This window comes from Chanodichthys erythropterus, chromosome 22 (assembly GCF_024489055.1).
Source record: "Chanodichthys erythropterus isolate Z2021 chromosome 22, ASM2448905v1, whole genome shotgun sequence".
NCBI lineage: Eukaryota > Metazoa > Chordata > Actinopteri > Cypriniformes > Xenocyprididae > Chanodichthys > Chanodichthys erythropterus.
The window spans coordinates 34,410,093-34,432,881 of NC_090242.1; the positions used below are offsets into that span (position 1 = coordinate 34,410,093).

A 22,789-nucleotide genomic window follows, 5' to 3' on the forward strand; every position below is an offset into this window, starting at 1 on the left:
ATGGTTACAAGGTAGTTTGTGATGTTAGAAACACCAGCGATTTTAAACCTCTGAGGATAGGCTTGTTCGAGATACATCCGCGCTGCGCAGATCGATCGGCGAATGACATCAAAGTACCGCGAGAGCGATTGGAGACCAGACGACTCCCTATGCTTTTGAATCGCTCTCGCGGTACGTTGATGTCATACACCGATCGGTCTGCGCAGCGCGGATGTATCTCGAACAAGCCTACTGTCTTTGGTTCACTGAACTTTTCTATGAAGGTTAGTTTAACGAAGATTGAGTTCTGCCAGTAGAGGGCGCTCGTGCAACTGAAGCAATGACACACATCCGAGTCTAGGAGAAGAAGAGAAGTGAGCGAGGGAAGGGAACATAAACATGTGAAGTGGAACACAGCCGTTCATTCTGCGGTGAATCTGCTGTTTTTCAGACTGTAATTAGATTTATTTATTTATTTTATCATTTATTAGGAGAAATCTAAATCTAAACTACTAAACGAGTCAGTTTATTTAGTGAATCGCTCAGAAATTAATCGACTGATATTGTACATTACGTTCGTGAAACATAAACTCGTTTTTCACATTACAGTTTGTAAAGATTATGAGTTGTGTTTTCATTTTATATAATGAAACGTGGTAAACAGAGTTTTTAATGCATGTAAATTATATTTAAAGTTAGACCAACATAAAATTCAGTTAGAGGAGTTAGCAACGAGAGTTCTTCGTGAGAGATTAAATGCTGGGGAATATTCCCATCTTCCCACAGGAGAAGAGGAAACAAGCAGGAGGAATTAGCCCAGGAGAAAGTCCTGACATACTATCTTAAAGATGGATCTTAAGGAAGAACCCTGCAGAATAAAAGATGAAGATACAGAGGAACAAATAGGTTGGTGTTTTCCTTCATTCTCTTTAATGACTGATGAGGAACATTAAAATGAAAATTTAAAGAAAACAATACATCTAAAACTAGATACTAGTAGACTCAGCAGTAAACTAGATTTGTGCAAAATTAAAAATGAACTTCTATTTCTTTGTTGCTGATTTATTGATGTTGATTTTAGACCTGATGGAAGTGAATGAAGACAAACCTCATCATTTCACAAATGAAGATGGGAAACTGACACATAAAAATGGCAAACAACATCTGTTTCAAAAACCTCATTTAAAAAATGAAGATGGAAATGCAGTTGTTTCAAAGACTGAAGAGAATTTCATGCAAAAACAAGCTGGAAGATCTGGAGTCAAAGGATCTTTCACCTGCTCTGAGTGTGGAAATAGTTTCATTCAAAAAGGACACTTAAATGTGCACATGAGAATTCACACTGGAGAAAAACCGTTCACATGCACTCAGTGTGGAAAGAGTTTCAGTCGCAAAACCTCTCTCAATAATCATCTGCGCTGTCACTCTGGAGTGAGATCATTCAGCTGTGATCAGTGTGATAAAACATTTGTTTTTAAACAAGACTTAAGAAGACACCTTAAAGTTCATGCTGCTGTGAAGCCTCACTTTTGTTCTATTTGTGAAAAGAGGTTTTCACAACCGCAACATTTACAAGTTCACCAAACTATTCATACTGGTGTGAGACCTTATGTGTGCTTTGACTGTGGGAAGAGCTTCACTACATTAGACAAATTAAAAATACACCAGAGAATTCATACTGGAGAAAAACCGTACAAGTGCTCACACTGTGGAAAGGTTTTCGCTCATTTAGCTACCCTGAAACATCACCAGAGAAGTCATACTGGAGAGAAACCGTACAAGTGCTCACACTGTGAAAAGAGTTTCACTCATTCATCATCCTTGAAAGATCATAAGAGAGTTCATACTGGAGAGAAACCGTACAAGTGCACACACTGTGGAAAGGTTTTCACTCATTTAGCTACCCTGAAACATCACCAGAGAATTCATACTGGAGAGAAACCGTACAAGTGCTCACACTGTGGAAGGTGTTTCTCTCGGTCAGAAAAAATGAAAGCTCATGAGAGAATTCATACTGGAGAGAGGCCGTACCAGTGCTCTTCATGTGGGAAGAGTTTCATCCAAATATCTAATTTACAGACTCATAAGAAAAAGAATTGCCCGAAGGTGTCTAATTGAGCAAACTTTCATGTTCAGATCCATCACTTACATGAAAATAGTTTGATATTCTACATTACTACGCTGTATATAGATAAGTGTGGAAATTGATTGTAGTGCCTGTGGATACGTATGGAAAAATATTTGTTTTTCTACATTGTTGCCCCATTCTGTTTTCTAAAACATGAAATTGAAAAATGTGAAAAGTAAATTTGTCATACAAGATGGTCTATTAAATCATCATCCATATCACAAAAACTACTAGTTTTTCGTAGAGCTGTTTAGATGTGATGCATTAAGATATTGAAGACATTTCTGCATTGAAATCTATGTCATCACAGTATAACAAGTCAATTAAACATCAGGGATATCAATCTGTCCAATTAAGTGTTTGGGAATCAGTTTCAACCTCTTTGGTGCAAATTAAAGTTACAACAGGTGCACTGTAGAGGTAACAGTAAGAAAACCCCCAAAAAGGGAATGATTTTGCAGGTGGTGGCCATAGACACTTGTTCTCTCTTTATTCTTCCTGACTGATTTGTCTTTAGTTTTGGGTTTTGTTAGGGTTCTTGTCACTGCCTGTAGCATGAGGCAGTACCTGCAACCAAATCAGGTTGCACAGGCAGTCCAGCTCCTCCAGGATGGCACATCCATACGTGCCATTGCAATGAGGTTTGGTGTTTCTCTACAGCTGTCTTTATAGGTGCTATATAGTTATGAAATAAGGTTTAAGTTCTTACACTGTGGTTTTACCTTGTAATTTGACACACAGTTTGGTTAAAATATTCAGACTATTTTAGACAGAGTGGGACGCCAACCGCCACAGAGTAACCAAGTATTTGTAGACATAGACATAGAGAGAAGTAGCTTTGGTTACATTGTTCTTCTACGGATGCATTAAGTTTGGTTTATTTAGTGCCAAAAGCTAAATAGATTGTGAGGACTCTGATTTGAGCTGCTTGGATAGAACTTCTGGAGTTCTGGATTTTTTAAGGTAATTCTCCATAACTTAAATCTCAATCACAGCAGCTCAGAGATCCACTAGGTCAACTTTACAATAGTTATCGCTGCACAATGGTATTGATCTCTACAACATTGGACACATAACGGTAATTAATATGATTAGCCTTTTGCTTGACTATATGTCATCAAACAGCTAATGTGTTTCTAATGTTACACAAACCATGTTACTGTTCACCATCTCAGTCTGCCTTCTAAAAATCAGCATCCTTACAAACGCTTTGAACATCATAGAACGTCATGGAGAAAGGCATTTTCATCATGACATCATAATATATCAATTCAATTTTCAATTCTCCCGCAATAATACTAAAAGTACACAATTTTTCATGTCAACAGAAAAATTTACCTATGGCTTCTTTTGAGACTCCTCTGCTAAGCCCACTTTGACATGATTGGTTACAAGGTAGTTTGTGATGTCAGAAACACCACCGATTTCAAACCTTTGAGACTGTCTTTGGTTCACTGAACTTTTACGGAGAAAATACTCAGCAATGGTGTTGACTTGTGAATTTGTCTGAAAGCATATTAAAACACCACATAGACATAAACAACATTAAAGACTTGATTTTCACCACGGGTGGTCATTAATAACTCTAACATTTTTTTAAAATAATACTTGTACATTCTAAATTAAAAATGAAGTCAAGATTTATATTAAAATCAACAGCATCAGTAACACACAGTTGCAGGAATCCAGATGGTTTACAAATGCAAACTCTATTTGAAGTTTGGATCTTTATCCCAAATCAAATCTACCTGGTGAGATAAACGGTGTTTGTACAATCTTAGCATAGATAACAGATCTTGCTGTCTTGTATCTAATCTATGAAGGTTAGTTTAACGGAGATTGGGTTCTGCCAGTAGAGGGCGCTCGTGTAACTGAAACAATGACACACATCCGAGTCTAGGAGAAGAAGAGAAGTGAGCGAGGGAAGGGAACATAAACGTGAAGTGGAGCACAGCCGTTCAATCTACGCTGAATCTGCTGTTTTTCAGACTGTAAATAAATGATTTTTTATCATTTATTAGGAGAATCCAAACGAGTAAGTTTATTTAGTGAATAACTCTGATAAATCGACTGATATTGTACATTACGTTCGTAAAACATTTCTGACTCTTTTTTCACATTACAGTTTGTAAAGATTATGAGTTGTGTTTTCATTTTATGTAATGAAACGTGGTAAACAGAGTTTTTAATCTAGGTAAATCATATCTAAAGTAAGACCAACATAAAAATCAGTTAGATGAGTTGAATTGATTCTTAATAATGAGAGTTCTTCGTGAGAGATTAAATGCTGGGGGATATTCCCATTTTCCCACAGGAGAAGTGGTAAGCAGGAGGAATTACTCCAGGAGAAATACTATTGTAAAGATGGAGTTTAAGGAAGAACCCTGCAGAATAAAAGATGAAGATACAGAGGAACAAATAGGTTGGTGTTTTCCTTCATTCTCTTTAATGACTGATGAGGAACATTAAGATGAAAACTGATAGAAAACAGTACATCTAAAACTAGATACTAGTAGACTCAGCAGTAAAATAGATTTGTGCAAAATTAAAAATGAACTTCTATTTCTTTGTTGCTGATTTATTGATGTTGATTTTAGACCTGATGGAAGTGAATGAAGATAAACCTCATCATTTCACAAATGATGATGGGAAACTGACATATAAAAATGGCAAACAACATCTTTTTCAAAAACCTCATTTAAAAAATGAAGATGGAAATGCAGTTGTTTCAAAGACTGAAGAGAATTTGACACAAAAACAAACTGGAAAATCTGGAGTCATAAGATCTTTCACCTGCTCTGAGTGTGGAAATAGTTTCATTCAAAAAGGACACTTGAATGTGCACATGAGAATTCACACTGGAGAAAAACCGTTCACATGCACTCAGTGTGGAAAGAGTTTCAGTCGCAAAACCTCTCTCAAAGATCATCTGCGCTGTCACTCTGGAGTGAGATCATTCAGCTGTGATCAGTGTGATAAAACATTTGTTTTTAAACAAGACTTAAGAAGACACCTTAAAGTTCATGCTGGTGTGAAGCCTCACTTTTGTTCTATTTGTGAAAAGAGGTTTTCACAACCGCAACATTTACAAGTTCACCAAACTATTCATACTGGTGTGAGACCTTATGTGTGCTTTGACTGTGGGAAGAGCTTCACTACATTAGACAAATTAAAAATACACCAGAGAATTCATACAGGAGAGAAACCGTACAAGTGCTCACACTGTAAAAAGGTTTTCGCTCATTTAGGGACCCTGAAACATCACCAGAGAAGTCATACTGGAGAGAAACCGTACAAGTGCTCACACTGTGAAAAGAGTTTCACTCATTCATCATCCTTGAAAGCTCATGAGAGAGTTCATACTGGAGAGAGGCCGTACCAGTGCTCTTCATGTGGGAAGAGTTTCATCCAAATATCTCATCTACAGACTCATAAGAAAAAGAATTGCCTGAATGTGTCTAATTGAGCAAACTTTCATGTTCAGATCCATCACTTACATGAAAATAGTTTGATATTCTACATTCCTGCGCTGTATATTTTTATTCCATTTATTTCTTTTCCTGTTTTTATTTCATTTTTAATGTATTTTATATCTTATTATGTATCATCTTGTTATTCTGACTTTTAATGCATTTTAAATATTGCTGTCTGGTTGAAAGAGCTGGGAGAATTAGGAAGAAAGTGATTAGGTTAAAATTTGGTAAATTTGGATAAGGGGACAAACCATAGGGAAATTTGAGCTGTGGTGCATGGTTAAGATATCTCTGGATTACAGTCAGGAAACTTTCCAAAGGGGGAAATTTGAACTGCGTTGCATAGATAAGATATCTCCGGAAGGGGGATTAGGGCTGTGTGGTGCAGTTTGAGGTGTCTTGGCAAAAGGGGAGATTGAAACTTCTTTTATCAGTTTGAAGTGCTTTAACAGGTAGCAGTCCTGTTGTTTGAGGAAGATCCATTTAGATCTGCTCTGATGGATAGATCAGGGGCCTGTTTCATAAAACAAGTTTACCAAATAATACAGGTTTATTTCAGTAAGTCTGATTTATTGTCAGTTGATTTGGCTCAAAATAATCAAACTAACTGAAATAAGCCTAGCTTATTTGGTAAACTTGTTTTATGAAACAGGCCCCTGTTTAGATCCACTCTGACGGACAACAACAACAACAAAAAACTCCCTAAGACTTCCTAGCTCTTCTGTTTTTACTGTTATTTCTATTCCTTATGTTCTATTTTTATTCTCCTTCTTTATGTAAAGCACTTTGAATTACCATTGTGTATGAAATGTGCGGTACAAATAAAATTGCCTTGCCTTGCCAAGTGTGGAAATTGATTGTATCCTGTGGATACGTATGGAAAAATATTTGTTTTCTACACTATTGCCCCATTCTGTTTTCTAAAACATGAAATTGAAAAATTTGAAAAATAAATTTGTCATACAAGATGGTCTATTAAATCATCATCCATATCACAAAAACTACTAGTTTTCTGTAGAGCTGCTTAGATGTAATGCATTAAGATATTGAAGACTTTTCTGCATTGAAATCTCTCTGCGCTGCACCAAATGTTTTTCTATGTACACTGCTCAAAAAAATTAAGTTAACACTTAATCATCACAGTATAAAACAAGTCAATTAAATTTCAGGGATATCAATCTGTCCGATTAAGTGTTTGTGAATCAGTTTCAACCTCTTTGGTTCAAATGAAAGTAATATCAGGTGCACTGGAGAGGCAACAGCAAGACAACCCCAAAAAGGGAATGATTTTGCAGGTGTTGGCATTAGACACTTGTTCTCTCTTTATTCTTCCTGACTGATTTGTCTTTAGTTTTGGGTTTTGTTAGGGTCCTTGTCACTGCCTGTAGCATGAGACAGTACCAGCAACCCAATCACCCTGGTGAAAAAAAAGTACACTTCTATAATGTACTTAAAGTGCTCTATTTTCACGCACTAATTTTGTACTCAATATATTAAAAATTCTTCTTCAGTACTTCTTAAGATCATCTTAAGAACATCTAAGTGTACTCAACTGTGCTATTTTGAAACAGCATGAAATATGAACTAAAATGTGCTTTTCATATACTATCTCTGTATTTAAAAAAATATATTAAGCTACCACTTCTGGTACACTGTGGGTTCAAATGTACTATAAGTGGTATCTAAATACACTTTTTAAATACAGAGATAGTATATTAAAAGCACATTTTAGTTCATATTTCATGCTGTCTCAAAATAGCACAGTTGAGTACACTTAGATGTTCTTAAGATAATCTTAAGAAGTACTAAAGAAGAACAATTTTTAGTATATTTACTACAAAATTAGTGCACGAAAATAGAGCACTTTAAGTAAGCCTATATTATAGAAATTTACTTTTTTTTTTCCACCTGGGCAGGTTGCACAGGCAGTCCATCTCATGTCACATCCATACGTGCCGTTGCAATGAGGTTTGGTGTGCCTTGTAATTTGGCACACTGTTTGGTTAAAATATTCATAATATTTTAGACAGAGTGGGACGCCAACCGCCGCGGAGTAACCGAGTACTTGCGTGACTCATTGAGAGAAATAGCTTCGGCAACAATTGTTCTTCCATTGATGCATTAAAACACCATATAGTCATAAACGACATTATAAACTTGATTTTTTATTAAACACTAATAACTCACATTTTTTTAATAATACTTGTACTGTGTAAATTAAAAATAAAGTCAAGACTTGAAAATCAACAACATCAGTAGGCTAGCACACAGTTGCAGGCATCCAGGTGGTATACAGTTGCAAAGTCCTTATATGAAGTTTGAATCTTCATCCTAAATCAAACATAGCCTAGATAAATAGTGTTTGTAAAATCTTAGCGTACAAAAGAGATTTTGGTTGTCTTGTATCTAATCTATGAAGGTTGAACGGAGATTGGTTTCTGCCAGTAGAGGGCGCTCGTGTAACCGAAGCAATGACACACATCCGAGTCTAAGAGAAGAAGGGAAGGGAACATAAACATGTGAAATTGAACACAGCCGTCCATTCTGCGCTGAATCTGCTCATTTATAGACTGTAAGTACATTCATTTTTAGAATTTATTAGGAGAAATCTAAACCCAAACGATTAAACGAGTCAGATTATTTACCGAATCACTCAGAAATGAATCGACTGATATTGTACATTACGTTCGTGAAACATAAACTGATTGGTTTTTCACATTACAGTTTGTAAGAGTTGTGTTTTTATTTTATGTAATGTAACCTGGTAAAAAAGAGTTTTTAATGGATGTAAATCATATCTAAAGTAAGACCAACATAAAAATCGGAGGAGTTGAATTGATTCTTAGCAAGAGTTTAAATGCTGGGGAATATTCCCATCTTCCCACAGGAGATGAAGAAGTAAGCAGGAGTTATTAGTGCATGAGAAACTACTGACATACCATTGTAAAGATGGAGTTTAAGGAAGAACCCTGCAGAATAAAAGATGAAGATACAGAGGAACAAATAGGTTGGTGTTTTCCTTCATTCTCTTTAATGAATCATGAGGAACATTAAGATGAAAACTGATATAAACTTCCTGAGTGCCAGACTTTTTCCTCTGTGAAGGACATTATATTTTAGTGAATTTCTCTGAGAATATACGGAACAGCATTGATTTCATACATGTCCTCTGTAGAAGACACCAGGACTTACAGCATGTTTATCAGGCGTTTCGGGGAGACACAGGGAACAGGGAAAGAAATTATAGATCAATATTCTTATGTAATATGAGATATTCTAATGAAAATGTTGCCATGTTATTACTCCCATTATTTCACTTTTGTTCTTTGCATGTTGCCATAGTAATGTTAATATGCAACTTAAATGCACTGCATATAATAGGACTATCCATTTAAAAGTAAAATAGTATATTAAATCATTCTGTTTTAATAACATTAGTGAGAATCATATTTATTTCATGTTCATTGAAATGAATTTTTTTTTTTTTTTTTTTTGCCTATACATGTCTTATCATGCCATTGTATTTTCTTAATAACTGAGTCCTGGTGTTCTAGGACATAGCATAAAATATCTTAATTTTATTGTTATGCTCCAAACAGTGTAAATGTAATGTCCACCAGTGGTCAGCTGTAACAGGAGAAGAGTGAGTCTCACTACCAGAGAGATGACAAATAATAATAAGTTTTATTTTTTCAACAAAATAAAAAATTTAAAAACAATCTTTTTTTTAACCTCTACATTTCCTAAAACAAAATACAGTTTAAACTTACAATACCTGCCTAAAGCAAAAACATTGTGAAAAGATATTTGCAAAATAAAAGTGTCAAACCCCCTACAATTTGGCTTAAAATTAATTTTGCAAAAATTATATATCAGAATATTTACACAAGATATATACACAAAATGGAATCAATTAACAAATAACTCAGGCTCATTTACAGTAATGACATTTCAAAAAGTAAATTCACACCCAAAAAAGCTCTGGTTCTCAGGAGGATATAACAATACATCTAAAACTAGATACTTGTAGAATCAGTTGTAAACTAGATTTGTGCAAAATTAAGAATGAACTTTAATTCTTTGGTTCTCATTTGTCTTTCCTTAATTGAATTTTGGGAATCTAATATTGATTTTAGACCTGATGGAAGTGAGTGAAGACAAACAGCATCATTTCACAAATGAAGATGGAAAACTGGCATATAAAAATGAAGACAAACAACATCAGCTTCAAAACACTCATCATTTCAAAAATGAAAATGGAAATGCAGTCATTTCAAAGGCTGAAGATAATTTCACCCAAAAACAAGCTGGACAATCTGTAGTCAAAGGATCTTTAACCTGCTTAGAGTGTGGAAAGAGTTACACATATAAATCACACTTTAACAGACATCTGAAATCTCACACTGGAGAAAAACTGTTCACCTGCTCTGAGTGTGGAAAGAGTTTCACAAATAAACCACAATTTATCAGACACACGAGAATCCACACTGGAGAAAATCTGTTCACATGCACTCAGTGTGGAAAGAGTTTCTCAGATAAATCAGTACTTAACAGACACATGATGATTCACACAGGAGAAAAACCGTTCACATGCACTCAGTGTGGAAAGAGTTTTAATTGCAAAAGAGTTCTCAACAATCATCTGCGCTCTCACTCTGGAGTGAGATCATTCAGCTGTGATCAGTGTGATAAATCATTTGTTGTTGCATCATGCTTAAGAAGACACCTTACAATTCATGCTGGTGTCAAGCCTCACTTTTGTTCTTTTTGTGGGAAGAGTTTTTCACTACTTAAGTATTTAAAAGTGCATGAGCGTATTCATACTGGTGTGAGACCTTATGTGTGCTCTGACTGTGGGAAGAGCTTTAATACAAACACACATTTACAATTACACCAGAGAAGTCATACTGGAGAGAAACCGTACAAGTGCTCACACTGTGGAAAGAGTTTCGCTCGGTCAGGAGACATGAAAGATCATGAGAGAGTTCATACTGGAGAGAAGCCGCACCAGTGCTCTTCATGTGGGAATAAATTCACCCGATCATCTCATCTACGGACTCACGAGAAAAAGCATTGCCCAAAGTTATCTAAATAAGCCCAAAGTTGCCCATTGCCCAAAGGTTTTTTTTTTTTTTTTTTTTACTTTATTTTTTATAAAAATTATTATTCCTTGAGTAAACTTAAGTATTCGTATTATACAGTTATCTCCTTTCTCTCTGTTTTTATATATGTTTAGTCCATTTACCCCAGTGTTTTTCAAAGGCCTCTTCTTGTAATCTCAACTTAAATGTCAGTCTTTCAGTTTTATGAATTTCAGTGACAATTTGTTCCCAGTGGGTTCTTGTTGGGTGAAGATGTTGGAGCTATAAGTAATCGTTTTTGTTTTTTTGATGCTGCTACTAGTATCTTCAGTAAATATTCATTCCTATTATTAATTATATTACCAAGACATAGAATATAACCTGTTTCCCCACTCTCAATCTCTAAGATTTCCTCTATACTTGAGTGAATTTCTGACCAATACAGTTTCAAAACTGGGCAGGCCCAGAAAATATAATAATAATAATAAGTTTTATTTATATAGCGCCTTTCCAGGGCTCAAGGAAGCTTTACAATGTACATTTATCAAGGAAAAGATAATACAAGTAGACAATGATGAAAAACAATAATGGACAGGGAAGCATACAGAAGAATAGAGTCAAGTACAATAAAATACAAAACAGGACTTAAGAGACATAACATAACATTCAGAGAACTATTAGTAATTATGCAGAACAATCAATTCATCAAAGGTATAACATTTAGAAAACAAGTGAGTTTTGAGTATTGATTTAAATTCAGATATATTATTAACTCACAGAGTGAGTGGGGGAGAGAATCCCAGAGTTTGGGTGCCATAACACTGATTGTCTGCCCCCCATTGAAGAGAGGCGATATCAACGGACAACGAGAAGGCCAGAGTCGGAGGAACGTAGTGAGCGAGTCGGAGTGTAGGAGACGAGCATATTACAGAGATAAGGGGGAGCCAAGCCATGCAAAGATTTAAAAGCGAGCAGAAATATGTACATGATCAACCACTTGTGTACCGCACTGCCTCCAGCAGGAGCTTAGATTGGCTACTCCTTTTTGTTTGGATTTTACTTTGTGCGAGAATTTTTTCCAACAAAATTCTCTTAAAGCCCTATAATGACTAGTCACACACTGTGAATGCCACAAATTTAGCCATTCTTCTTCTGGGATAAAAATCTACAATTCCTTTTCCCACTTTTCATTAATATAATTAGTTGAGTGACCTTTAATATCTTGGATACAAGTGTATATATACCAGATATTAATCTTTGTTACTGTCATTTGTATTATAAGCCTTAGTAAATATATTTATTAAAGGGGAGCAATCATTTATTGCTCTTCTAATTGTTGCATCATAATAGTGTCTATGCCCAAAGCTAAGTATTTTCCATTGTATCTGTTTTATTTCGGGAAGCCCGAGGTAACTAGAGATTATGTCAGCTCCAGTTTGGATCCAGCTTCTTAGGAAGGCTTCAGATGTACTAACACCTGTGAAGAGATGGTGCCAACTCCTGACACAAACTTTGAATCAGCATGCACCAATGCTAAATTTTTCTATGTATCCTAATAATTTAACAACATGCATTCATGAGCTCATAGTTTCTGCCTTAAATTAATACACTGTTTACATACACTTAATACATTGTTAGCTAACTGTGTGATTTGTATATGTACATAAATGCATAACTTGGACACAATCATCTCTGATAACAGATCACTCTAAATTGTAATGTAGAAACATGCATTTTCTGTAAAGCTGCTTTGAAACAGTGTGTATTGTGAAAAGTGCTATGCAAATAAATGTGAATTGAATTGAGCAAGTTCACATTCACACCCATGATTAATCCATTACTAAAATACCATAAAATACAGTCAGCTCTTTTCGGGGTTTTGAATTGTGGGAATTTAATGTTTTGAGACCCAATTGAAACAAATGAAGACAAGCAGCATCCGTTTAAAAAAACTCAGCATTTCTCAAATTAATATGGAGCTTCACAGACTAAAAAGAATTTCATGCAAAAATGTCTAAAAATTGTATTATGTGCTCGTGAGAAATCACACAGATAAAGATCTATTTTATTCCAGAATTTAATTATATTGCTTCCTCTAAACTTTTCAAAATCGGTTATATCTTGACATCTCTTTGAATGAGCAACTTTCATTTTCTATTTATACCACAACGCATTGCCTGTTATGCATTTAAAGAATTCCCATCATTGGGGTTTCGCCAGTGCAGGGCGCTCGTGCAACCGAAGCAGTGACACACATCCAAGTCTATGAGAAGAAGAAAAGTGAGCGAGGGATTGGACGGGCGTTTAAACATGTGAAGCGGAACACAACAGTTAATTTTGCTCTAATTCTACAGTATGTCATTCTTTGAGTACCCTACATTTATTTTAGCATTTACTAGGGAAAAATCTAAATCCAAAAGACTACCGACTCGGTTAATTTAGTGAATCACTCAGAAATTAATTGACATACGCTTGTGAAACGTAAGTACTGACTGTGTTTCTTCTGTAAAGATTATGAAGTTGTGTTTTCATTTTATGCAATGAACAAATGAAACCTGGTAAACAGAGTCTTTAATTATGAATAATATCTAAGCAGGGCTAAAATTTGGCACCCTTGTTGATAAAATGACAAAAAAACATCCCCTCTGTACGGTGGCCGAGAGAGCTCAACGCGCTGCAAATGAGAAAACATCTTCATCAGTTTGACAACACATGCGCTGCAAACTCCACAACACTTACAAATAGTGAAACGCGCTGCAAATAAAGAAAACATCTTCATCAGTTTGACAACACACGCGCTGCAAACTCCACAACACTTACAAATAGTGAAACGCGCTGCAAATAAAGAAAACATCTTCATCAGTTTGACAACACACGCGCTGCAAACTCCACAACACTTACAAAAAGAAAAACGCGCTGCAAATAAAGAAAACATCTTCATCAGTTTGACAACACATATGCGCTGCAAACTCCACAACACTTACAAAAAGAAAAACGCGCTGCAAATAAAGAAAACATCTTCATCAGTTTGACAACACATATGCGCTGCAAACTCCACAACACTTACAAATAGTGAAACGCGCTGCAAATAAAGAAAACATCTTCATCAGTTTGACAACACACGCGCTGCAAACTCCACAACACTTACAAAAAGAAAAACGCGCTGCAAATAAAGAAAACATCTTCATCAGTTTGACAACACATATGCGCTGCAAACTCCACAACACTTACAAATAGTGAAACGCGCTGCAAATAAAGAAAACATCTTCATCAGTTTGACAACACATGCGCTGCAAACTCCACAACACTTACAAAAAGAAAACGCGCTGCAAATAAAGAAAACATCTTCATCAGTTTGACAACACATGCGCTGCAAACTCCACAACACTTACAAATAGTGAAACGCGCTGCAAATAAAGAAAACATGTGGAGTTTGCAGCGCGTGTGTTGTCAAACTGATGAAGATGTTTTCTTTATTTGCAGCGCGTTTCACCATTTGTAAGTGTTGTGGAGTTTGCAGCGCGTGTGTTGTCAAACTGATGAAGATGTTTTCTTTATTTGCAGCGCGTTTCACTATTTGTAAGTGTTGTGGAGTTTGCAGCGCATGTGTTGTCAAACTGATGAAGATGTTTTCTTTATTTGCAGCGCGTTTCACTATTTGTAAGTGTTGTGGAGTTTGCAGCGCGTGTGTTGTCAAACTGATGAAGATGTTTTCTTTATTTGCAGCGCGTTGAGCTCTCTCGGCCACCGTACCTCTGTAAATCCACAACCCCCTTCCCATCCCCATTAACAGTGTTGAGAAGCTATTATGTAAAACTTATGCAAATTAAATATTAAAATTCTCTACAAGCTATAAATAACAGCAATTTACTAATCATAACTCAATTGTAAAGCCAGGAGAACAGTTCAAGCTCATCTTTTAGCATTAGGGCAACAACAATATGTAAGGCATGTCCTGATATTGCTGAGTTAGATGCATTCCTAGGTCAACATATTTTGTTGATCCTGGAACAACATTCTAGTCTGAAATTTTAATCTTAACCCTATTCCTACCCCTAAACCTAACCCTACCCAAAAGTTATCCCAAAAATCAGAGGGAAATGATAGATGAAATAACACTGCTGTAGAAGCACCAATTCATGATTTTAAGCCTAAACTTGACATAATCTGTAAACTTGTCCCTGAAATCTGATTGGTTGATTTGAATGTTGTTCCAGGATCAACAAAAATGTTGACCTATGAACATGTTGAACTCAGCAATATCAGGTTAAGCAAGATATAAGTGCCTGGACAAGGAGTTGTGTTCCTCCAATAGGAAGAGCCTGTTGTACAAGGCAAATCTGCAGGTCTAAGCAGTTCTATCAATGTGGTCAAGTTTAACTGCTTTTCGATCATAAATCCAAGGTTCCTGGCTGTCCTGGATGGAGTTATGGTTGACAAACCTACCTGAATATAGAGGTTGTGATGAAGTGTTGGGCTGGCTGAGACCACAAGCATGAAAAAAAGTACACTTCTATAATGTACTTAAAGTGCTCTTTTTTACAAAGTTGGTGCATGAAAATAAAGCACTTTAAGTACATTATAGAAATTTACTTTTTTTCACCTGGGATGTAGATGGAGAAGAAAAGTGGTCTAAGCACTGAGCCCAGAGACACCCCAGTAGCTAGATGTTGCAACCTAGGGTGCTTTCAACTAGCACTTTTGGTGCACACTCAGGGTCAATTAACGTAAGAGTTTGGTTCGTTTGGATGACGTGAACCGGTACGGTTCACTGCTGATATGAATGCAATCATACTAAATCACGGAAGTGAACTGATGACATATGTTTTGATAAATATGTGTGTGTGTTTGACTCACATTCCTGACGAGCATGACCGATGCACTGCAAGGAAAGAATGTATATCTAATTTCTGCTGAACTCCCACGTTCTTTAGAGCATTTGCAGTACATTTGCGGCGGATAGATGCAAGTGCTATTATGTTCTGAAGCTTTAGAAACACACATTTTGCATTTTGTCACCTTCTCCTGCACCGTTGTTACCTAGCAAAGGGTGAAAAGGGTGCTGCTTTGATGATTTAAATGCACTGTGGTTCAAAACCAAATATTATATTTTGAACACAGTGGGGAGAGCAATCAAACTCGGGTTCAGATCAGGCAATCGAACCAAATGTGACACCTCACCCCTCCACGACCATAAAAAAAGAGGTAAGGCTTGAATCACTGAAGTGCCATTCCTAAGATGTCTGTTATCGTGACGGTTGGCAGGAGGTTTTGGTGTTTATTGGTGTCAAAAACAGCAGACAGGTCCAGCAAGATGTGTACTGATTGATTCTGAATGACTGTTTGAGCAAACATGTGCACCTGAATAATTGAGATTGATTTTAAGTGTGATAAGCATCTGCTAAATGAGCAACAGCGACCACAATTTACATTTTCAGTCAGTGAAGCCGCTCACACTGCCGTTCATGAGAGATCAAGTGATGGTGATATTCCCATCTTCCAGGAGAAGAAGGAAGCAAGCAGGAGGAATTACTCCAGGAGAAACTACTGACATACTATTGTAAAGATGGAGTTTGAGGAAGAACCCGGCAGAATAAAAGATGAAGATACTGAGAAACAAATAGGTTGGTGTTTTCCTTCATTCTCTTTAATGACTGATGAGGAACATTAAGATGAAAACTGATAAATAACAATACATCTAAAACTAAATACGAATAGACTCTGTAGTAAAGTAGATTTGTGCTAAATTAAAGGTGCAATGTGTACAATTTGGGAGGATCTATTGACAGAAATGCAATATAATATACATAACTATGTTTTCAGTGGTGTATAAACATCTTACAAAAAAATTGTTTTATTACCTTAGAATGAGCCATATCTATTCACATACATTGCGGGTCCCCTAACATGTTAAGTCGCGATTATGCAACATGTTTCTACAGCAGCCCTAAATGGACAAAAAGTCTACAGAGCATGTTTAGTCACTATGTTGTTGTTCTTCTAAATCATTTGTGTTGCATCTTCACTACGTTGAACACGCACAAAGAAGTAGTAGTAGTAGCAGCAGCAGTCATGTCGTTTATTAGAAGTAGAGACCGTTCTTTGTGAGAAGTAATTAGAAACCCCATTGATTGACTGCCTATTCTGCTGTCTCAGACAACGACATCTTTGTCTTGTGTCAGTCAGATGGCGACGGTAGCTTCTCTGTTTGTTTTAAAAGGGCCGCTAGATGTCGCTAAAATAATTATCTTTGTTTTTCTGTTGCTCATTTGTCCTTTTTAATTGAATTTAATATGTTGATTTTAGACCTGATGGAAGTGAATGAAGACAAACACCATCAATTCACAAATGAAGATGGAAAACTGAAATATAAAAATGAAGATAAACAACATCTGTTTCAAAATTCTCACCATTTCAAAAATGAAGGTGAAAATGCAGTCGTTTCAATGACTGAAGAGAATTTCACACAAAAACAAGCCGGAAAAATTGGAGTCAAAGGATTTTTCACCTGCTCTGAGTGTGGAAAGACTTTAAAACATAAATCAGCCCTTAACCGACACTTGAGAATTCACACTGGAGAAAAACCATTTACCTGCTTTGAGTGTGGAAAGAGTTTCAGTCGCAAAGAGGACTTAAATGTGCACATGAGAATTCACAATGGAGTTAAACCATTCACCTGCTCTCAGTGTGAAAAGTGTTACAGACACAAACCAAACCTTATAAAACACATGACATCTCACACTGTAGAGAGGCCTTATACATGCATTCAGTGTGGAAAGAGTTTCATTCAGGATGGACAGTTTAATGATCACATGAGAGTTCACACTGGAGAAAAACCGTTCACATGCACTCAGTGTGGAAAGAGTTTCTCATCCAAAAGCATTCTGAAAAAGCATATGCACGTTCACTCTGGAGTGAGATCATTCATCTGTGATCAGTGTGATAAAACATTTGTTTTTGAATCAAACTTAAGAAGACACCTTAAAATTCATACTGGTGTGAAGCCTCACGTTTGTTCTTTTTGTGGAAAGAGTTTTTCACTACTGCAGTATTTAAAAGAGCATGAGCGTATTCATACTGGTGTGAGACCTTATATGTGCTTTGACTGTGGGAAGAGTTTTACATCAATGGGCAACTTACAAGAGCACCAGAGAATTCATACTGGAGAGAAACCGCACAAGTGCTCACACTGTGGGAAGAGTTTCACCCGATTGTCTCATCTACAGACTCATAAGAAAAAATGTTGCCCAAAGATGTCTAATGAGCAAAGTACATGTTCAGATCTATCACTTAAAACTAGTGTGTTGCATTAAAACTGATTTGTGAAGGAATGTGTTTTGTTTCTTTGTGGAGTTCAGTTATTTTCATTAATTGTGCATTTGTGCAAAAGTGGCAACAATAGTCTATTAAATCATAATACATACACTACCCAGCCAAAAAAAAAAAAGGATTTTAATAGGTAAATACTTAAAGAGTCTATGGATGGATCATTATTATAGTGATCATTATTTTTCTAGCATGTTATATGTTTGGCAACAGTTCTTTTAGCCCTAAAAGATGGAGTGTGTAGCTTTTCATTTCTTAAACAACCATGTATTTAGATGTATCATGGCCATATTCCAGGATGACAATGTCAAGATGTGTATCGTAATCTACTGGAGTCAATAATTTCAGAGTAAGAATAAAATCAAATGTGACAATTCAATAGTCAGGTAAATGTATCATGCAAATTAGGTAATCAATTCAAAGATGATCAATACAAAACATCAAATGCTCAGAGAATGGAGAAAGATGCATACCTGACATTAGAAAAATACACATTGCTGAGTGTCCTGGACACTCAGCAATGCAGGCTCATTTGAATACAGAGTCGCCCTGAGCCTTTTGCAACATTTCTTTAAATACTCAGACCAAGACAAAACATCCCCCAATGTGGGGCATGAACAATTTGCATCAGAATTTGCATTGACTAGGGTCACAGACCCAGGGAGTTCGCACCTTGCTGTGGAACAGGAGGAGGTTTGGATGAAGGACCCTGGGAAAGGGGCACACCCACAGTTGCAACCAAAGTATCTCTATACTCTTAAAACCTTTAATACCTTTGGTTTACTTCCATGTAGATGAGACCATTGTACCAGTTGCACTGAGACACTTCAAACGATACCAAACATGTATAGCATTCTGTGATGATTGTTAGCATTAAACCATATAGATTTTGGGTGAATTTCAGGTCATCTCTGCATGTAGAGAGAAGAGATGGGGGAAAAGGGGGTGAAGGAAGGGAAATGTAGATTAAGGCAGATGTGAGGCCTGATTAACTGTGATTGCGTATTGTATGGGGATGCTAATTTTGCAAGAGAGAGCTCAAATGTTAATTTCCTTTGTTTTCTCAAAGAGTAGCCCTTTCTTGGTCCAGGCACTCTGGCATCAGTCTTACAGCTGTCTGGCAGAAGCTAGATATTTTACTTCATAACTTGTTGAATGTGGATTTAAAAAAAAAAAATCTCTTCACTTCAGAAGCCCTTTATCACATTTCAAGCTTGCTTGACTTACTTTCTTTTGCAGAATATAAAAGAAGATATTTCAAAGAATGTTGATTGCCAAACTTTTTGGTTACCATCTACTTCCATTGAACAAAAAATACATTTCTCAAAATTATATTCTTTAATGTTCCACAGAAGAAAGTCATACAGGATTGAAACGACACAAGGAGAGTAAATCATGACAAAATTTTCATGTATGGGTGAACTATCACTTTAATACCCATTATTAACTCATTATTATTATAATGCCATTATTTATGTAATTGTAATTGCAGTGTAACTGCATCCATGCCACATGTGAGCTGCAACAAACGGTCTATTAATGTATCTAAATAAAAAAAATCATGGTTGTTGAAGCCTAAAAAATTGTGTAATTTAAATGAATGAGCTAATTAAAAAATGAGCTTTTTTAAATGATTCACATCTGCTGGCCGAAAGAGTGTAAATGCAATGGCAGCACAACCTGAACATGTGTAATGACACCTTTTACAAAGCAGTTTTTTTTAATGTAATGAACAGAATTTCATGAAACAAAGAATTTCATGAAAAAAAATGTGTAAAAAGTTTCATAAAGGATTAATCTCCATGTGAGAAATCACAGATAAAGATATTTTGTTCCATTCCAGATTTTATTTACACTGCTTCCTCCTAACTTTTTTGATCGGTTATATCTTGGCATCTATTTGAATTAGCAGCTTTCATTTTCACTTTATAACTTGGCCTGTATCTAAAATTAAAGAATTCCCATTCCGGGAGTTCCGCCAGTAGAGGGCGCTCGTGCACCTGAGGCAATGACACACATCCGAGTCTAGTAGAAGAAGAGAAGTGAGCGAGGGAAGGGAACATAATCATGTGAAGTGGAACACAGCCGTTCATTCTGATCTAAATCTGCTGTTTTAGACTGTAAGTACATTTATTTTATCATTTAGAAGGAGAAATCTAAATCTAAAGGACTAAACGAATCGGTCCATTTAACGTTAGTGAACTACTCACAGATTAATCAAAATTAAGCGACTGATGTTGTTCATTATGCTCGTGAAACGTAAACTCGTTACTGATTTTTTTCACATTAAAATTTGTGAAGATTATGAGTTGAGTTTTTATTTTATGTAATAAATGAAACCTGGTAAAAAGAGTTTTTAATTATAAATCAGGATAGAATGAGAAAACGCCCCCCCTACTGTTTTTCCCAAAATAACCACTAGATAAAGTCAATAATACACATTTTTGTTACAACTATGGACTACAGTGACAAGAGAGTGATTCATAAACAATTTAGAGTGAAGCTCACTGGTGACATACCTAAAAGAAAACGGATTTCACTGTAAATTATCAATTTTTCAGCAGTAAGAATAAAAAGTGTTTTGTAGAACATCACAGTTCTATATGATTTGATATTGGCCTGAAGATTCGGGAGTATGTGTTATTTAAGGAAAATATAATTATATTTCCCATTAATTGTAATTATTATTTATTCTGATTAACTTGCTTTGTCACACACCTGTGGGGCAAAATGCCTCCTTGATACAAATTTAATTTAGCTAAAAATATAATAACATGAAAACACCTTCAGTCAGTGAAGCCGCTCATGGGAGATTAAATGATGGTGATATTCCCATCTTCCCACAGGAGAAGAAGCAAGCAGGAGGAATTACTCCAGGAGAAACTACTGACATACTATTGTAAAGATGGAGATTAAAGAAGAGCCCTGCAGAATAAAAGATGAAGATGCAGAGGAACAAATAGGTTGGTGTTTTCCTTCGTTCTCTTTAAAGACTGATGAGGAACATTAAAGGGTTAGTTGACCCAAAAATGAAATTTCTGTCATTAATTACTCACCCTCATGTTGTTCCACACCCGGAACACAGATATTTTTGATGAAATCCAAGAGGTTTCTAATCCCCAAGAGAAAGAAAAAACACTGACTCAGTATTAGCTGGCTACGTCAGTATAGTTCTGATGTAGAACCTGGAAGCGCTGCAACATAAACAGCATAGCAGAATGACGGGGAGAGACAAATTTGTTGAATTAAGTCATATTTGTTTTGTTTTTGCGCACAAAAAAAGTATTTTCATCACTTCAAAATATTAAGGTTGAACCACCGTAATCACATTGACAATTTTAATGATGTTCTAGGCCTTGAAAGATTAAAAAAAAACCTTTAGATTTCAGCAAAAATATCTTAATTTGTGTTCTGAAGATGAACGAAAGTCTTGCGGGTGTGGAGCGACACAACAGGGTGGGTAATTAATGACATAAATTTCATTTTTGGGGGAACTAACACTTCTAGTAAACTAGATAAAATTAAGAATGAACTTTATTTCTTTGTTTCTCATTTGCCCTTTTTTAAAATTGAATTTAATATGTTGACTTTTAGACCTGATTGAAGTGATTGAAGACAAACACCATCATTTCACAAATGAAGATGGAAAACTGATATATAAAAGTGAAGACCAACATCTGTTTCAGAAACCTCATCATTTAAAAAATGAATATGGAAATGCAGTCATTTCAAAAACTGAAGAGAATTTCACACAAAAACAAGCTGGAGAATCTGGAGTAGAGGGATTTTTCACCTGCTCTGAGTGTGGAAAGAGTTTAAAACATAAATCAGCCCTTAAGAGACACATGAGAATTCACACTGGAGTAAAACCGTTCACATGCACTCAATGTGGCAAGAGTTTCAGTCGCAAAGAGGACTTAAATGTGCACATGAGGATTCACAATGGAGAAAAACCTTTCACCTGCTCTCAGTGTGAAAAGAGTTACAGACACAAATCAAACTTTATGAGACACATAACATCTCACACTGGAGAGAGGCCTTATACATGCTCTCAGTGTGGAGAGAGTTTCAGTCACATAGAGGACTTAAATGTGCACATAAGATTTCACACTGGAGAAAAACCGTTCACATGCACTCAGTGTGGAAAAAGTTTCACATCCAAAAGCTCTCTCAAAGATCATCTGTGCCGTCAATCTGGAGTGAGACAATTCAGCTGTGATCAGTGTGATAAAACATTTGTACATGAATCAAACTTAAGAACACACCTTAAAATTCACAGTGCTCTAAATCCTCACATTTGTTCCTTTTGTGGAAAGTGTTTTACACGATTGCAGTATTTAAAAGAGCATGAAAGTATTCATACTGGTGTGAGCCCTCATATGTGCTCTGACTGTGGGAAGAGTTTTACATCAATGGGCAACTTAAAAAAGCACCAGAGAATTCATACTGGAGAGAAACCGCACAATTGCTCACACTGTGGTAAGAGTTTCACCCAATTATCTCATCTACAGACTCATAAGAAAAAATGTTTCCCAAAGTTGTCCAATGAGCAAAGTTCATGTTCAGAAGATCCATTTCTTAAAACTAGTATGTTGCCTTAAAACTGATTTGTGAAGGAATTTGTTTTGTCTCTTTGTGAAGTTCAATTATTTTAATTAATTGTGAATATAAGTCATTTGTGTAAAAGTGACAACAATAGTCTATTAAATCATAGCTCATATTTTAAACAACTTGTTTTAGCTGTTTAGGTGTGATGCATTAAGATATTGAAGATGTTTTTGCATTGAAATTACTGCATTCTG

The 22,789-nt window shown here is 36.0% G+C and overlaps 5 protein-coding genes across 6 annotated transcripts; all 5 read left to right on the top strand.

Moving 5' to 3' along the window:
• The first annotated feature begins 802 nt into the window (after positions 1-802).
• LOC137013186 (zinc finger protein 135-like) lies at positions 803-2,233 on the top strand. The gene is made up of 2 exons (XM_067376827.1): positions 803-885; positions 1,061-2,233. The coding sequence occupies exons 1-2, from the start codon at positions 828-830 to the stop codon at positions 2,095-2,097; spliced, it is 1,095 nt and encodes a 364-aa protein (XP_067232928.1). The 5' UTR covers positions 803-827; the 3' UTR covers positions 2,098-2,233.
• A 1,793-nt stretch (positions 2,234-4,026) lies between these two features.
• On the top strand, positions 4,027-6,077 carry LOC137013197 (zinc finger protein OZF-like). 2 transcript variants are annotated; one of them, XM_067376841.1, is made up of 3 exons: positions 4,027-4,142; positions 4,422-4,529; positions 4,705-6,077. In XM_067376841.1, the coding sequence occupies exons 2-3, from the start codon at positions 4,472-4,474 to the stop codon at positions 5,571-5,573; spliced, it is 927 nt and encodes a 308-aa protein (XP_067232942.1). In that variant the 5' UTR covers positions 4,027-4,142; positions 4,422-4,471; the 3' UTR covers positions 5,574-6,077. The 2 variants fall into 2 exon arrangements, with proteins under 2 accessions (XP_067232942.1, XP_067232943.1); XM_067376842.1 differs by having other exon boundaries at positions 4,039-4,098.
• Positions 6,078-8,085: 2,008 nt separating this feature from the next.
• Positions 8,086-10,675, top strand: LOC137012320 (zinc finger protein OZF-like). Its single transcript, XM_067375442.1, has 3 exons — positions 8,086-8,152; positions 8,468-8,587; positions 9,717-10,675. Exons 2-3 carry the CDS (start codon positions 8,530-8,532, stop codon positions 10,673-10,675), a joined length of 1,017 nt encoding a protein of 338 aa, XP_067231543.1. The 5' UTR covers positions 8,086-8,152; positions 8,468-8,529.
• Positions 10,676-12,971: 2,296 nt separating this feature from the next.
• LOC137012321 (gastrula zinc finger protein XlCGF28.1-like) lies at positions 12,972-17,974 on the top strand. Its single transcript, XM_067375443.1, has 3 exons — positions 12,972-13,142; positions 16,100-16,285; positions 16,968-17,974. Exons 2-3 carry the CDS (start codon positions 16,228-16,230, stop codon positions 17,972-17,974), a joined length of 1,065 nt encoding a protein of 354 aa, XP_067231544.1. The 5' UTR covers positions 12,972-13,142; positions 16,100-16,227.
• A 2,918-nt stretch (positions 17,975-20,892) lies between these two features.
• LOC137012322 (gastrula zinc finger protein XlCGF8.2DB-like) lies at positions 20,893-22,588 on the top strand. The gene is made up of 3 exons (XM_067375444.1): positions 20,893-20,950; positions 21,693-22,023; positions 22,192-22,588. Exons 1-3 carry the CDS (start codon positions 20,893-20,895, stop codon positions 22,586-22,588), a joined length of 786 nt encoding a protein of 261 aa, XP_067231545.1.
• Positions 22,589-22,789: the final 201 nt, after the last annotated feature.